General features: G+C 55.7%; 1 protein-coding gene and 1 long non-coding RNA gene across 2 annotated transcripts in view; both read right to left on the bottom strand.

Annotated features, from left to right (window-relative positions):
* The window catches only part of LOC309872844, an 802828-nt gene that overhangs the window by 528528 nt on the left and 260335 nt on the right, over nt 1–13965 (bottom strand). The gene's annotated exons all lie outside the window — the stretch shown is intronic.
* Nucleotides 8266–9955, bottom strand: H1-10 (H1.10 linker histone). Its single transcript, XM_082747647.1, has one exon. It carries the CDS (start codon nt 9400–9402, stop codon nt 8761–8763), a length of 642 nt encoding a protein of 213 aa, XP_082603773.1. The 5' UTR covers nt 9403–9955; the 3' UTR covers nt 8266–8760.

Here is a 13965-nt window from a genome sequence, read left to right as displayed (position 1 = left end):
AAATGAAAATTGCCTTTGTTTTTCATTACTATCTACCATTTGTCAGGGTTGTATATCACTGTGGTGGGGAATTTCATTTTAACATGATAGGATGTCCTCATCCTTTTTATTCAGGTTTTACTTGAACATAAATGACGCTAAGAGCACATTCTTGTACCTGAGAACATGTTTTGTGATTCTCGAGTTTACATAAATGGTATCATCTTTGGCATCTTGTTCTGCGATTTTTTTTTTTTTTTCTTAACTAGGTTATCAGCTGTACTAGGTATTGCCAAATTGCTCTCCAAATTTTCACTTATTTCAGGGGCACACGAATCCCAGCGTTTGGCAATACTTAACTTGCTTACTAGAGTAGTGAAGCATCTCCTATCCTTTGTTTTTTGTTTTGTTTTGTTTTCCTGCCCTTTGCTTTTAAAGAACAAATCTGAGGGACACACAGGGCAGCCTTCACCTGCCATTCAATGTAGCCAGGTCAGACCAAGGCCCCAGCTGTTTTTCGTGGCAGGTGGGACAGCCCTAAACTGTGGGTGTCTGGCCCTTTGGTGGGCTTCCAGATGGCAGCCCCCCCTTGCCCCACTCTACCAGGCTTAGGTCCAGGCCTTAGGGGATTCTTTCCTCCTCTGTAGCTTTAGAAGTGGCAGAGGGTCCTCAGTACTCCAGGTCCTAAGAGGTATCTTCATCCATGCCCTCCCACTCCCCCCTACCCCCCCCCCCGCCCCTGCTCCTGTTGGCATCCATCTAGATCCATCTCCTAGTGCAAAGCCCTTGTTCTTAAAAGCCCAATGTACCAGAGGCCAAACAGACTCAAGCAAGGGAGGGGCTTGGCCAAGGACACAACCCATAGGCATTAATTAAGTCGAGGACAAATCTAAAGGGTTCCTAGCCTGGGCGGAGTATTTAAGCTTAAAGTCTGTTTGCTACTGGGAACACCCAGAGGGTAGATTGGTGGTGGGAACCAGAGAGTAATGGGTGGCCTTGGACTCCTAGATCCAGATCCCCTACCTGGGTCTGAACACCCTCCCTCCCTTTCCTTAGCCAGAGCAAGAAACAAGTGGTGGGAAGGGTGGAAGATCATTCTTTGGGGAAAGGAGCTTTGGCTTAGGCTATATGAGAGGGTCCCCAGTACCAGACCAAGTACAAAGGACCCAGTACAAAGGACCAAGTCCTTTGGCACCTTGAGGACTTGGTTTGCCCATCTGTGAATCAGGAGAGTGGGTACTCACAGTTGAACTCCTGGGAGCCCAGAGAAACAGATGCTTGGTGTGGGGAGACTGGAACCTACCTACCTCTAGGCTAGTGCCCCTCGTGTGGAGAGAAATGAGGATCTCCCTCTTGTGTCCAGGACTCCAGGGAGGAGAGGCATCCTGCAGACTTCCGAGGCAGCACTCCCCTGGGCCATAGAAGCTGGAGGACTATTTGCGGGAGCTAGGGGTATCAGTGAAAGGGATTGGACAATCACGCTGAACAACACAAAAAGTTTCAAGGGCAGTCAGGCTGGGGCAGGGCCCCAATGCCACACTCCTGGCCCCTAATAGAGGCAGCCAGAAGAAAGACAGGAGGTAGGAGTGGCAAGATTAAGTGGGCGAGAAAAGGGGCATCTGGAATCTTGTATCTGCAGGCTATGCTGCACAAGGCCCAGGAGTCTGAATGAAAATCCTCTGTGGAGGAGTTGTTACCCTGGTGCAGGCCCACAGTACTGGCAGGCTAGGTCTTGGCTTTCACCACTTTATAGCTTCCTTTGGCTTCGTTTCTTTCCATCAGGACACCACCATTTGGGGCTTCATGTCTTGGAAGGCAGCCAGAAAGACCCTCATAGAAGATGAAGTTGAATGATCTCGAAAGGTAGGGAGCTGTGGGCCACACTGAGCTCACATGGGATTTTGTTTGACTGATGTAGTATTTTTTTTCGATTGTGATAAAATACACATGACATAAAATTTGCCATCTTACCCATTTTTAAGTACACAGTTCTGTAGCATTACGTATACTCACATTGTTGTGTAGCCAATCTTTAGAATGTTTTCGTCTTGCAAAACTAAAATTCTGTCCCCAGGGGTGCCTGGGTGGCAAAGCTTCTGCCTTCATCTCAGGTCATGATTTCAGGGTCCTGGGATCGAGTCCCACATCAGGCTCTCTGCTCAGCAGGGAGCTTACTTCCTCCTCTCTCTACCTGCCTCTCTGCCTACTTGTGATATGTCTCTGTCACAGAAATAAATAAAATCTTTTAAAAAAATAAAATTCTGTTCCCATTAAACAAATCCCATTTCTGTCTACCTCCAACCCCGGTAAATGGGATCATACAGTATTTGTCTTTTTGTGGCTGGTTTATTGCATTTAGCAACATGTCCTCAAGCTTCGTCCATGTTATAGCATGTGTCAGACTTTCTTCCCTTTTTAAGACTAGATAATCCTCCATCATATGGATATGCCACACTTTGTTTATCCATTCACCTGTCGATGGATATGTGTGGTGCTTCCACCTCTTGGCTACTATGAATAATGCTGGGTGTACAAATCTCTTTGAGTTGATACTTTTAATTCTTTCAGGCATATGTCCAAAAGTAAAATTCCTGGGTGATATCATTCTCTGTTTTATTTATTTTATAAAGATTTTAGGAGAGCCTGGGTGACTCAGTGAGTTAAAGCCTCTGCCTTTGGCTCAGGTCACGATCCCAGGATCCTGGGATTGAGTCCCGCATCCGGCTCTCTGCTTGGCAGGGAGCCTGCTTCCCTTCCTCTCTCTCTCTGCCTGCCTCTCTGCCTACTTGTGATCTCTGTCTGTCAAATAAATTTTAAAAAAAAAAATTTTTATTTATTATTTATTTGACAGACAGAAATCACAAGTAGGCAGAGAGAAAGGAAGGGAAGCAGGCCCCCTGCTGAGCAGAGAGCCTGATGCAGGGCTTGATCCCAAGGTCCTGGGATCATGACCTGAGCAGAAGGCAGAGGTTTTAATCCACTGAGCCACCACCACCTCCATGTAGTTTCTCCAGCAGCTGCACCATCTCACATTCCCACTGGCAGTATACAGGCTTCCAATTCCTCTGCATTCTTGCCACCACTTGTTGCTTTTTTTTAATAATGGTTGTCCTGATGGTTGTGAGGTGGAGTACTTCTTGTTTTAAGCCCACATTTTACAAGTGGGAGGTTTCATCAGAAAAAGCATATGGTTTCTCTATAAAAAAATTCTCAAGAGATGCTTCTGATGACTGAGCCCCATGCGGGACCACCAGCAGGCAGAGGCACCCTGGATGGCCCCTGGATGGCCCCTGGATGGCCCCTGGATGGCCCAAGCCACTCCCTGCCTCTGGAGGGGAAAGTAGATGCATTTTCAGGAGGTGCTTCTGACATGGTCTGAGAAACAGGAAGCAGTCAGCAAAACTGGTTGTCACTGTCCCTCTTCAGGTGGGGTCTGTGTCCTCCAGTTGGCCAGACTGCCCTGTCTGGCATGTGCCTATGCACCTCTGTGTTTGAGACAGTCTCATTCCTCCTCACCCTTCTGCACATGCCTCTTTTATAACGGGGAACTGCAACGGTTTTGTAGTGTGTCAACTTGGCTAGGCTGAACTACATTTCCCATGACACCCTTATTCATACATTTCCTGTAGGGTGGGCCACATTTGCCAGATTTGGAAGGAAGTCACCATTTTGGTTGCTGATCAGGTGACTTACGTCCTCGGTATGAACCTGTACTGATTACGGGACTTGACCTGGATTCTCTCTCAGTTTTGCTGACTCGGGTGTGTGCATGATTTAAGACTATAACAAAGGGTCTCAGCTTCTGCAGGATACCCTCAACACCAAGGTCAGAGGCAACAAGAACCAACACAAGTTTCAGTCTGTCCTGGGCTCCAGCTTGTGCCGTTTCGGCCTGCTTGTGATCTTCCCGTCCTGTCTGGGCACTCACTGCAGGCTCCAGTGTTGGTCAGAGAAATTCAGCCTTCTGGCATCTGGTTCCTCAGCCCTGCGATCAATCCAATTTGTAGGTGCGTGTGTCCCTAATACCCCTCTGGGTCTGCTTCTCCACTGAACTCTTAGAGGGGAGCCCGAAGCCCTGCTCACACTTCCTGCCTCCTGCCTGCTCAGTCTGCTTGTCACATTCACCATTCCCCAGACTTGGGAGTTTTTGCCACACTGGGGGCCTGTGCTAGTGCTCCAGCCTGAACTGTCCCCACACCACAGCTACAGCCGCTGGCTTATCTGTCCTCAAGAACAGGAAGCAAGTCTGACTGGTCCCCGTCCCTGCCTCTGTTCAGCCACTGTGCCCTGAAGGAGTGACTGTGGACTAGGCAACACACGAGATCTCATGCAAGGATCAGTGCACCCATTTGCAGGTGTGAGTGGCCCCAGTAGAGGCCCCAGGGCCTCTTGGCTGCTGCTTTTGACAAATGGAGCTCCCTGAATGGCCAAAGGGCCCTCTGGGTATATCAACAAAGGTTCTAGTCCTGGGACAGAGGGATGGCAGCACCCCTTGTGCTGAGCCCTTGAGACCCCTCCCCTATCAGGTTCTGTGCTCGGGGTTAAGCCTGGACCTGGAAGAGGGACAGGTTCAGCTGGGTTAGTCTACAAGAGTCCACTCGGTGGAGACTCCCATCTATGGGTCACACAGGCTTGCATAGCCTGGAAAAGGGCCTTTCCAGTGTCTTCAGGGCTGTCCTGGGGCCAGGAAGAAGTCAGATCTAGGGACCCAGGAGGTAGATGAGGCGGATCCCAGTCCTGTGAGAGGAGGGAGGCAAGGGCACAGGAGGAGAGTGTGCTACACTGGGGCTGGGGTGAGGGGTACCTAGAGACCCTGACTGGGGGCAGTGTGTTCCCACCCTCTTGGTTAGCTGAGGGATGAGTAAAAGAAATCTTTCTTGGCTCCATTTATAGATAAGGAAGTGGAGGAATGGGGAGAATAGTCTTGCCCAAATCAAAAGACATGGTGGACCAGACCCCTGGATTGCTGACTTGCAGCCTCCAGAGACCTGGTCCCATCCAACGCCCCCTCCTCTCCTGATCAAGGGATGCAGACAGGAGCCTAGGCTGAGGCCACTGCTGGGCCTCTATTGTACAGAGATGCAAATACACGTGTTTCTTTGCTTCCTCCTGGCACCAGAGTCTGCTGCCCCAGGAAGCCCTCCTCCAGAGCCTTGCGGTGTCCTGTGCCCCCAGCATTCACCTGGAATTGAAGCTCCTCAGTGAGGTCTAAGAGACATAAGAGGTCGACAGCAGGTAATGGGCTCCCCGGCCCTGTGCCAGAGCTGAGTGTGGGGTCAGGGCAGAAAATAACAGCCTTCCCAGTCTCAGCACCAAACCTGTAAGACCAGCTTTTGAACCCCCTCCTCACTGGGGCTGTCACAAGTCTGAGATGTGGCCCACACAGCCTTCCTCAGAGTGCCTGGCACATGCCGAGGGTTCACATGGGGCAGGACATGGCCATCCTTTCTTCAACTTGGGGTGCAGGTCAGTGACATGAGCCCCATGCAGAGGTGCAGCTCTACTGAAGGGTCTAGTGAGAACCCTGAGAAAAGAGGAGGGGAGGGGTGGGGGGGGTAAACAGTGGGATACTGGGAATGTCCTTTCAGAAGAAGAACAATTTAAAGGAATGACAGGGTCCAGGATGTGAGCACAGGAGGGTAAAGTGAGTCAAAGGAGTGAGAGACTAGACTGCAAGTGACAAAACCCAATTGACGTGAGCCAACATAAAAAGCAATGTATCAGCTCACGTGGCAGTCAAGTCTAAACTATTTTCAGGCATGGCTAGATCCAGAGGCTCTGTTCATGTTCTCAGGTGTCTGTCTCTCCATTTCGTGGGTCCAGCTTTCTGTCCTGGCTCCTTTTTCAGTTGGGCTTTCCCTGTGTATTGAGAAAGATGGCTTCTGGCAACTTTGGCCCCCTGTCCCTGCCTGGGAAAGAGCACCTCTTTCCCAGAAGCTCCAGGAAGAGTCCCAGGATTGACTCCCGATTGAACTCACTGGGGTCAAGAACCATTTCTGACCCAGAGGTTGTGGCACAGTGAACAACTGAACACTCATTGGCCGGGTCTTCAGTCACGTAAACCTCCCTGGGACTAGACAGTCAAATCCCCAGAGACGGGTGGCTTGGGTCCCCATTAAATATATGAGTGTTCTTCACTAAGAGAGAGGCCTGCCCCACCGGGAGCTGGTCCACAGGTGCTCCCATGCTCCTGGAAAAGGCAGATCTCAGGATAGAGAGGACAGCCAGCTAGGGGCCCAAGTGTGCAAGGGATGAAGACAGAAGACAGGAGAGTGGTGGGGGCAGCAGCACCAAAGTGGGAGGCCACTGGGATGGGCCACCAGATAATATGAGCAACAAAGGGTGGATTTGGGTGGAAAATAGGGAAAGGCAATGTGGAATACAAAGGACCTGAGGACACTTTGGGGCCATGGAGCTCATGAGATGTCTGCAAAGGATAGATGGTCGGCGGTGGGGGCCTCTTGTTAGGAGGGGCTCAGAGGAAGGGAGGGTGCCCAGTGTGATCGTTGCACAGAAAGTGCAGGGTCCATGTTCCTGGGACCCCCGTAGCAGCCCTTCTGAACCCTGTTGGAACCTGAGTCACCAGGGAGCTGAGCAAAAAGCTAAGGTCTGGGTCCGGGCCTCGAGACTTCGACTTAGACCACTGGGGTGAGCCTAGGTGGCATCTGGGCTTGGGTTTCCAATTTAGGGAAAGGGGGTGTGGAATCTGAGGGATCACGTTCAGCTGGTCAGGAGCACCATCCCCTCTAATCCTGGGTAGGCCTTGGCCTCTCCTGACTTCTGGCCCTGCAGACAGGAGCTGGGCTGGCACAATGGCCCTGCAGCATGGCACTGGGCATCCCCCCAACCCCGCACACTGCCAGTAGCTGAAACTGGTACTGATCAGCAAGTGGCAGACCTGGGCTGGCAGGGTGGGTGCAGCGGTCAGGCCTGAACCACCATGGTCCTGCTGTCTCCAGCCCAGATCTCCTGCCTGCCCCCTGGATGCCCACAGTTGCCCGGAACCAGAATAGTCTCAGCCAAGGGTAGCATCCCATTTCGTCCTTGGCCCTAATGACAGGGCCCCCTAACTGCCATCAGTCACAGGTCTCCATACTTGGGAGGTGGTTCATCTTGTTCTCAAACCTTCTGCCTAGAGGACAATGATGGGCAGAGGAACTTGGCTTCCTTCTTCTCTGCTGGCAGGGAAGCTTGGGTGGGGCAGGCACTTGTGCTGGTTGTGCCCACCATCGTGTCCTCCCTCACAGCCCAGGCCAGGACAAGGTGGGGGAGACTCATGCTGGCACTGGGCCCTGCAGTTCCCAGAGGCAGGAGGCAATGGACAGCAGGGAGACCCAGCCAAGACTTTAAAAAACGGAAAGAGCATGTGGAGTGACCACTTGCCCCAAGGGTCTGCAGGGTGGTAGGTGGCTGAAGGGTTTGCCCTGTGACCCCACTCTTTGTGCTGGGGCAGGATAGTGGCTGCCGGGCCTGGGTCAGGGTTACGGGCAGGCCAGAGGGGCTTCTCCAGTGATGCTCCCTCCCCTCCCCTAGCGTCCTTCCCCCCACCACCTGTAGTCTCTAAGAGAGATATCTCCCATCTGTCACTGACCCCTAGCCCAGGCTCATGTAGCTTAGTACATGCACATATACTCACTGTTCTAGAACATTCCTTAGCTTCCCACTGCCCCCAGAGCCTTCCTTTTACAGGGCTGTCTTCATAGGAACATCCATCAAAGGCTCACTTGGTCTTAAGTACAACTATCACACATACTGGACGCCAGGGTGTCTCAGGGCAGAGGATCATTCTTCCCAACTTGTCCAATAATCCTCTGGTCCCGTGTGCACTTCAGATCAGCCAACAAGCAGAGTATCGTGCCTTGCTCAGGCCACACCTGGGGCTGTGCTCAGTGAGCCAGAGCCCAAGGCCTCTACATTTCCAGTATCGTTGTCGCATCAACACAAAGTCTCAGTGAATCCAGAATAACTAACCTCTGCAAAGGCCCAGCCTAGTGTGACCTTTTACGTGCTGAGGGGCCCTGCTCAACAAACCCCGAAAAGCCAGGGCTGCGCCGCCGCCCGCCCCCCCCCCAGCCATCTCCAGCATCTTTCCACCTCTGCTCACAGAGGGAGAGATCGGTCGGTCCCTCGAGGGATCCCCGCGGTTACCACTCCCGCGCGGGTAACTCCAAGCTCCAGGCCTACCTCGCTAACATCCGGGGTCCCCTGGACCCTTGGGACCCCTTCCAACCCAAGCCGCGCGCCGACCGCGCCCATTCTACTCCACTCGGAAGAAAACGAGAGCGGTTCAAAGGTTTAAACAATTTATTGTGCCCCAAAAAGGCCGACGAGATGAAGGAAGGCCGCGCGGCCCGCGCCCCGAGCGATTGTTTGTCGCACACCCAAAGGCGGAGGGTGGGGAGTGGGGAAAGGCGGCGCGGCAGCCGGGTCCCTGCACACTAGGGCCTGGCCACCCCGCGGCCCCCGCCCAGGCAGGCAGGCGCGGCCGCGGCCATTGGCGCCTAGGGGCCGGTAGCCATGGCGACGGCCGTTGCCAAGGGCGAGAGCCAATAGGGGCGTCGCCAGGCCGTTTCAAAAATCTAAAGCAAAAGCAACAACAACAAAAAAATACACTCTACGGCGGCGGGGGAGGGGGGTCCTAGGAGGGGATGGAGCGGGCCCGGGGCCCTCCGTGCGGCTCAGAGCAGGGGCGGCGGCGGCCGGGCCGGACAACCGTACAAAACCTACATACACTCGGGGTAGAAAAACCGAACGCCGGGAAGACCCGGCAGGCCGGCTCGCTCACTTGCGGCCCTTGGGCACCTTGGGGACGCTGGGCTTGGCCGCCTTCTTCACCTTCTTGCCCCCGGCGGCCGCCGCCTTCTTAGTCTTGCTGCCTTTGTCCTTCTTGGAGGCGGCGCCCTTCTTGTGCGAGCGCTTCTCGGGCTTCTGGCCCTTGGCCGGTTTCTTGTCCGCGCGCCGGGGTCCGGCCGCGCCCGGGGCCGCTTTCTTGGCCTTGTGCGCGGCGGGCGCCGGGGCGGTGGCGGCCGCCGTGGCTCCGCGCCGCTCGCCGCCGCCCTCCAGCTTCTTACGGTTGAGCTTGAACGAGCCGTTGGCGCCGGTGCCCTTCACCTGCAGGAGCGTGTCGTTCTGCACCAGCGCCTTGATGGAGTACTTGAGGTAGGTGCGCCCGTTCTGCTGATCGAACCACGCCACCTTCTTGGCCTCCGTGTAGATCTTGGCAAGCGACGAGCCGTTGCGCTCGCCCAGCCTGCGGATGGTCTCCACCACCAGCTGGCTGTACTTGCCCGGCTGGTTCTTCTTCTTGTTGTTCTTTTTCTTCTTCGAAGGGGACAGCGCCGCCGAGCCGCCAGCCTTGGCCGCCTTCTTGGCCGCCCCCTCGGCGGTCGTCAGCGGCAGGGCCTCCTCCAGCTCCACAGACATGGTGGCGAGCGGGTTGGTGGCGGGCGGGGCGCGAAAGCCCGGGGGCCGCGCCGGGAAGAGGAAGGCGAGGGGCCGAGGGGGCGCCGGGGGACTGGGGGCGCGCGGCGGCTCCAGGCGGGAGCGGCCGCGGCCGGGCCTGGGGCCGGGCGGCAGGGCTGGGGCGGGGGCCGGGCCGGCCGGAGCAGGAGGTCCCGGGCCGAAGCCGGGGCCGGAGCGGAAGGGGGTGTCGGGGCGGAGAGGGCCGGAGCCGGTACCCGGCCGGAGCAGAGAAATCCGCCAAGGGAGCGCCGCGGCTGCTGCTACCGCTGCCGTCGCCGAAGCTCGCTGGGCGTGCGCGCTGCGCTCTGGTGAGGAGGGCGCTCCGCTCCCCTTTTATAGCTCCGTGGCGGACCACGTTGAGAACAACAACAGCCTGGTCTGGAGCCAGCGCCAACTTGTGCTTCTTGGAGCCCCTTCCTCGGCCGCTGGCTTCCCGCGTCGCGCCTCCCGGGCACCACCAAACCCTCGGCCGAGCGCCCCGAACAGGGCCCGAGCCTGCGGCGCAACGGAGAGACGGCCTGCGCCCGGGAAGGGCTCAGCAGAGGGGAACGGAGGGGTGCACCCTATGCTGCGGGAGCGCGAGAGGAGGGGGGCACCTGGTTTGGGGGCAAATAGCTAGGGCCCTGGGGGAGGCCACGCGGCCCGGAGCTTTGCGGCCGGCAGCCAAGAGTGCGCCACAGCCACCCAAGCCCTGAGCGCGGTCTGGGAGCCCCCGGCCTGCCCGCAGGACGAGATTTAATTTGTCCGAACTAACACAGGGCACGCCCTCACGTGGTCGGCTGGGGCAATGTGAAATGTGCTAGGACATCTTCGAGGGGGGTCTCCACCCGAGTCGGAGGGGATGGCGGCTGGAGGCGCTCTCCGGCTGCGCGCCCGGGGTCTTGTTATGCCTCGGGGGTCTGAGCCCCGCCCGGGAGGAAGTGGGGGACGACCGCAGGTGTCTCTCTGCGGACATTTCCAACCCCCACCCCGCCCTCCGCCCCCGCCAAACTGACGCTGATGCTCCAAATGCCCCATTTCGTGGTGCGCAAGTAGCCGCCACCGTTCGCCCCAGAGCCAAATGGCGGTTCCACGGTGGAGCTAGTGGAGCGAGTGACAGGCTGCGACCCCCGAAGGAGTTCTCGGACGGGATGGGGGAGGGGAGGTGCTACGGCCACACCCCTCCCCCTGTCGTGCGGGAAGGGCGATGGAGAGCGGGTCCTGGAGACTCCTCTTCTAGCCCCCCTCCCTCTCGTCGCCCGGCGAAGTCCTCCGCAGGGGCTTGTGCAAGTCTGGCGGCTCTGAGCTGGTCGGGGTGCAGCGTAACTGCTGCCGAGGAGGCGCCGAACAGCCTTTCTCGAAGCTGAAGAAGCCTCTACTTGGAGAAGCTGAGACCATGGGGAGACAACCGGAGGAGAGCGGATCCCTTGGGAATAAGTGGTTTTTAGGCTCGAGCATGAATGGGACAGAGACGGTAGAAAATTGGGGTTCCTGAGGAGAGCGAGCTGGAAGCCATGAAGTCCAGGAAGGGGGAAGCTGGGCGTGGGGGTGGGGGATCCAGGCCTTCTATTCCAAGAGGCCCCTGTCCACACGCACCCTTTTCCCAGAGCAGGCACAGACCCCATTGGCCCCTCAGACAATTTAGTGAATAAGGCCCCGGAGAGGAGGAAATTGAGGCTGGGAAAGGTGAGACAGGATGGGGTTCCTTTGCAGTGGGAGGTAATCAGTGGCATTGACCCAGAGGAGGGCTCGTCTCCCAGGGCAGTGAATACAGCCCATAGGAGGAGGAAGATAAGCCCAGGTCCCTGCAAAGAAGGCCAAGTCCCTCTCCCAGGAAGGAGGACACCCCCCCCCCCCACACACACACACACACATACCTGAGTGAACTGTCTGTCAAGCTGGGGAAACTTGGCCAGTTTAAGACCTCAGCCAAGGCGAGAAAAGACCATTAGGAGTCTCCTAGCAGAGACTGGGGTGGGTTTCTGAAAGTGGTGCTGGCTGAGCCCCGGGTTGGGGGGGGCGCCTGGGGAGCAAAACGGTCTTGCAGAGAGGGCATGGCCTGAGCGAAAAACAGGTTCCGGAAATGCAGAGGCTGTAATGCAGTGAGAGAGAGAGATGGAGAAGTGTCCATCCAGGAGCCGAAGCCACCCAAGACGGAGCAGAGGGCATGGAGGTGGGTATGGCGACCCCCTAGCATGGTGGACCAGGGTGCTCAGAGCTGGGGCTGGAACAGGGACACCAGGAAGAGAGCTGGCCCCAGGGACCAGCTGCAGGGGGAGGCAGCCCAGTGACTGGCCTGGAGGGGCTCCAGCTTGGTCTCTGAAGGGTCAGAGAAAGAGTAGAGGATGGTGCCCTTGCTGATACCCCAGCCTGGCCAGCAGGGGCACCCCCAGACTGCTGTTTGCCCAGCCATCCTGGAGAGAAGGTCGCTGGAAATGTGAATCTGGAGAGTTGGTGGCAGCAGCAGCCTGGGTCAGGGATGTCTTCCCCAGGGTCCTTGTGCAGGGAAGAGGAGGATGTGGAAGTGGTAGGAAAGGGAGGGGTGCTCGATGGGAGACGGGGTAAGAATGGTCAGAGAGGAAGGAGGGAACCAGTGGTGGCTGGTGTCATGTAAGCTAAGGAGGGGAGAGTTTCAAGAAAGAAGGGGTGGCCTGTCACAGTGCAGCCCATTCAGAAGGTGGATCAATCTATCGATCAGCAGAATGGACAGGTTCAGCAGAGCTGGAGAGACTGGCAAGTCTCCAGCCTCTGAGCCCCTCTGGCTGGAATCTGCCTGTTTGCCCAGTGTTTTGGGGTGTGTGTGTGTGTGTGTGTGTGTTTAAAGATTTTTTTATATATTTATTGGCAGAGAGATAGAGATCACAAGTAGGCAGAGAAGCAGGCAGAGGGAAAGGGAGAAGAAGGCTCTCTGCAGGGAGCCCATGCAGAGTTCGATCCCAGAACTCCAGGCTCATGACTGGAGTGGAAGGCAGTCGCTTAACCAACTGAGCCACCCAGGTGCCCCTTACCCAGTGTTTTATTTTTATTTTATTTTTTATTTATTTTAAAAAAATATTTTATTTATTTATTTATTTGTTTGTTTATTTGAAAGACAGAGATCACAAGTAGGCAGAGAGGCAGGCAGAGAGAGAGAAGAGAAAGCAGGCTCCCCGCTGAGCAGAGAACCTGATGTGGGGCTCAATCCCAGGACCCTGGGATCATGACCTGAGCCGAAGGCAGAGGCTTTAACCCGCTGAGCCACACAGGCGCCCCTGCCCAGTGTTTTAAAAACAAAAACAAAACAACTAAATTAGGTCCAGGATTGAAAAATCAGCCGATTTCAGACAAAAATGTGTCCAGATCTCAGCTTTCCTTTAAAAACAAACAAACAAAAAAAAAAAACAAAAAAAACCCCAAAAAACAAAAAAACCCTGAAGATTCACCCTAGGTGGGGCCAGAAGGAACGGGGCCTGAATAACCATTACCCCTCTAGCTGGGCTAGACTCCCAGCACCTGGTCAGTATGGCGAGTGTGGCCAGTGTGGGACAGACAGAAATTTCTCTAGCCCCTGGTGGCAGAGCCTAGCTGTGCCACCTAGCTGGAGGCCTGTGATTGGAGAGGAGAAGGAATTAGTCTGCAGGGGCAGACATGTGTAGGCAAGGCCGTGTGAACCAGGCCATGGGGAGGATGCAGAGGACAAGGCTCAGAGTCCACACCACCCCTGGTGGGCTCTCTGGCCTCCTGGTGGAGCAGGTGCTTTTGCTGGTGGGGAGAGAGTTGCTGCCTGTGCACCTGTGGAGCAGGGCTCCGGGAGACTAATTTTAGGGCCTTGGGAACTGGCAGAGACCAAATTGTTTCATCCCACTTGCCTGGTGATACAGAGGCGGCCACAGGCTTGGGGGATGGAGGATAGTGGGTTCATCCAATTAGCCAGGATTCTAGGCCTGGGGTCCTGCCAGCTTTCAGGGATGCTTCTCAGAGCCCACACTCCCAGGTAGCCCTGCTGACCCCTCTAAGGAAATGTAGATGGGGAAGGCCTCAAGTAACTAAGGAAAAATGATGGAGAAAGAAACATCAGAAGTGACCAGGGCCTAGCAGAGACAAGCCCCTCCCACATCAGCCCTCCCGCTGGGCCAGTCTTGGGAGTTAAGTGGGAGGGGGGCGGTGCAGAATCAGGGTGGGTAGGTGGGTCCTTCCTCCTTAGTGAGCTCCTCCTCCTTCAGTCCTGTGGCTCCAGACGCCATCTAGACACCGATGACACCCCGTTTATGTCAGCCCTCATTCCTGTCTCTCTCCTGACCCAACAGACTGGCCGCCAGTCGCCAGCTCTACTGGGATGTCCAAGCATAGCTCTCTCTGGGTGGTGACCAAAACAGGGCTCTGTTTTCTCTTGCAAACCTGCTCCTCCCCAAGGTTTCACAGACAGTTCTAGCCCCAAAGCATAGGCTTGGCCTCGATTTCTTTTTCCCTCTACCCTCTCATTCAACCTATAGATTCCTGTCTCCTCTATTCCCAAACAGGTTCCTCCCCAAGCCCTGGAGTTCTCCACCCTTCCACTCTGGGGTT

Source organism: Mustela nivalis (assembly GCF_964662115.1).
Source record: "Mustela nivalis genome assembly, chromosome: 1".
Classification (NCBI taxonomy): domain Eukaryota; kingdom Metazoa; phylum Chordata; class Mammalia; order Carnivora; family Mustelidae; genus Mustela; species Mustela nivalis.
Note: the sequence above shows the minus strand (reverse complement) of the source record. Positions and strands in the feature narration are given on the sequence as shown.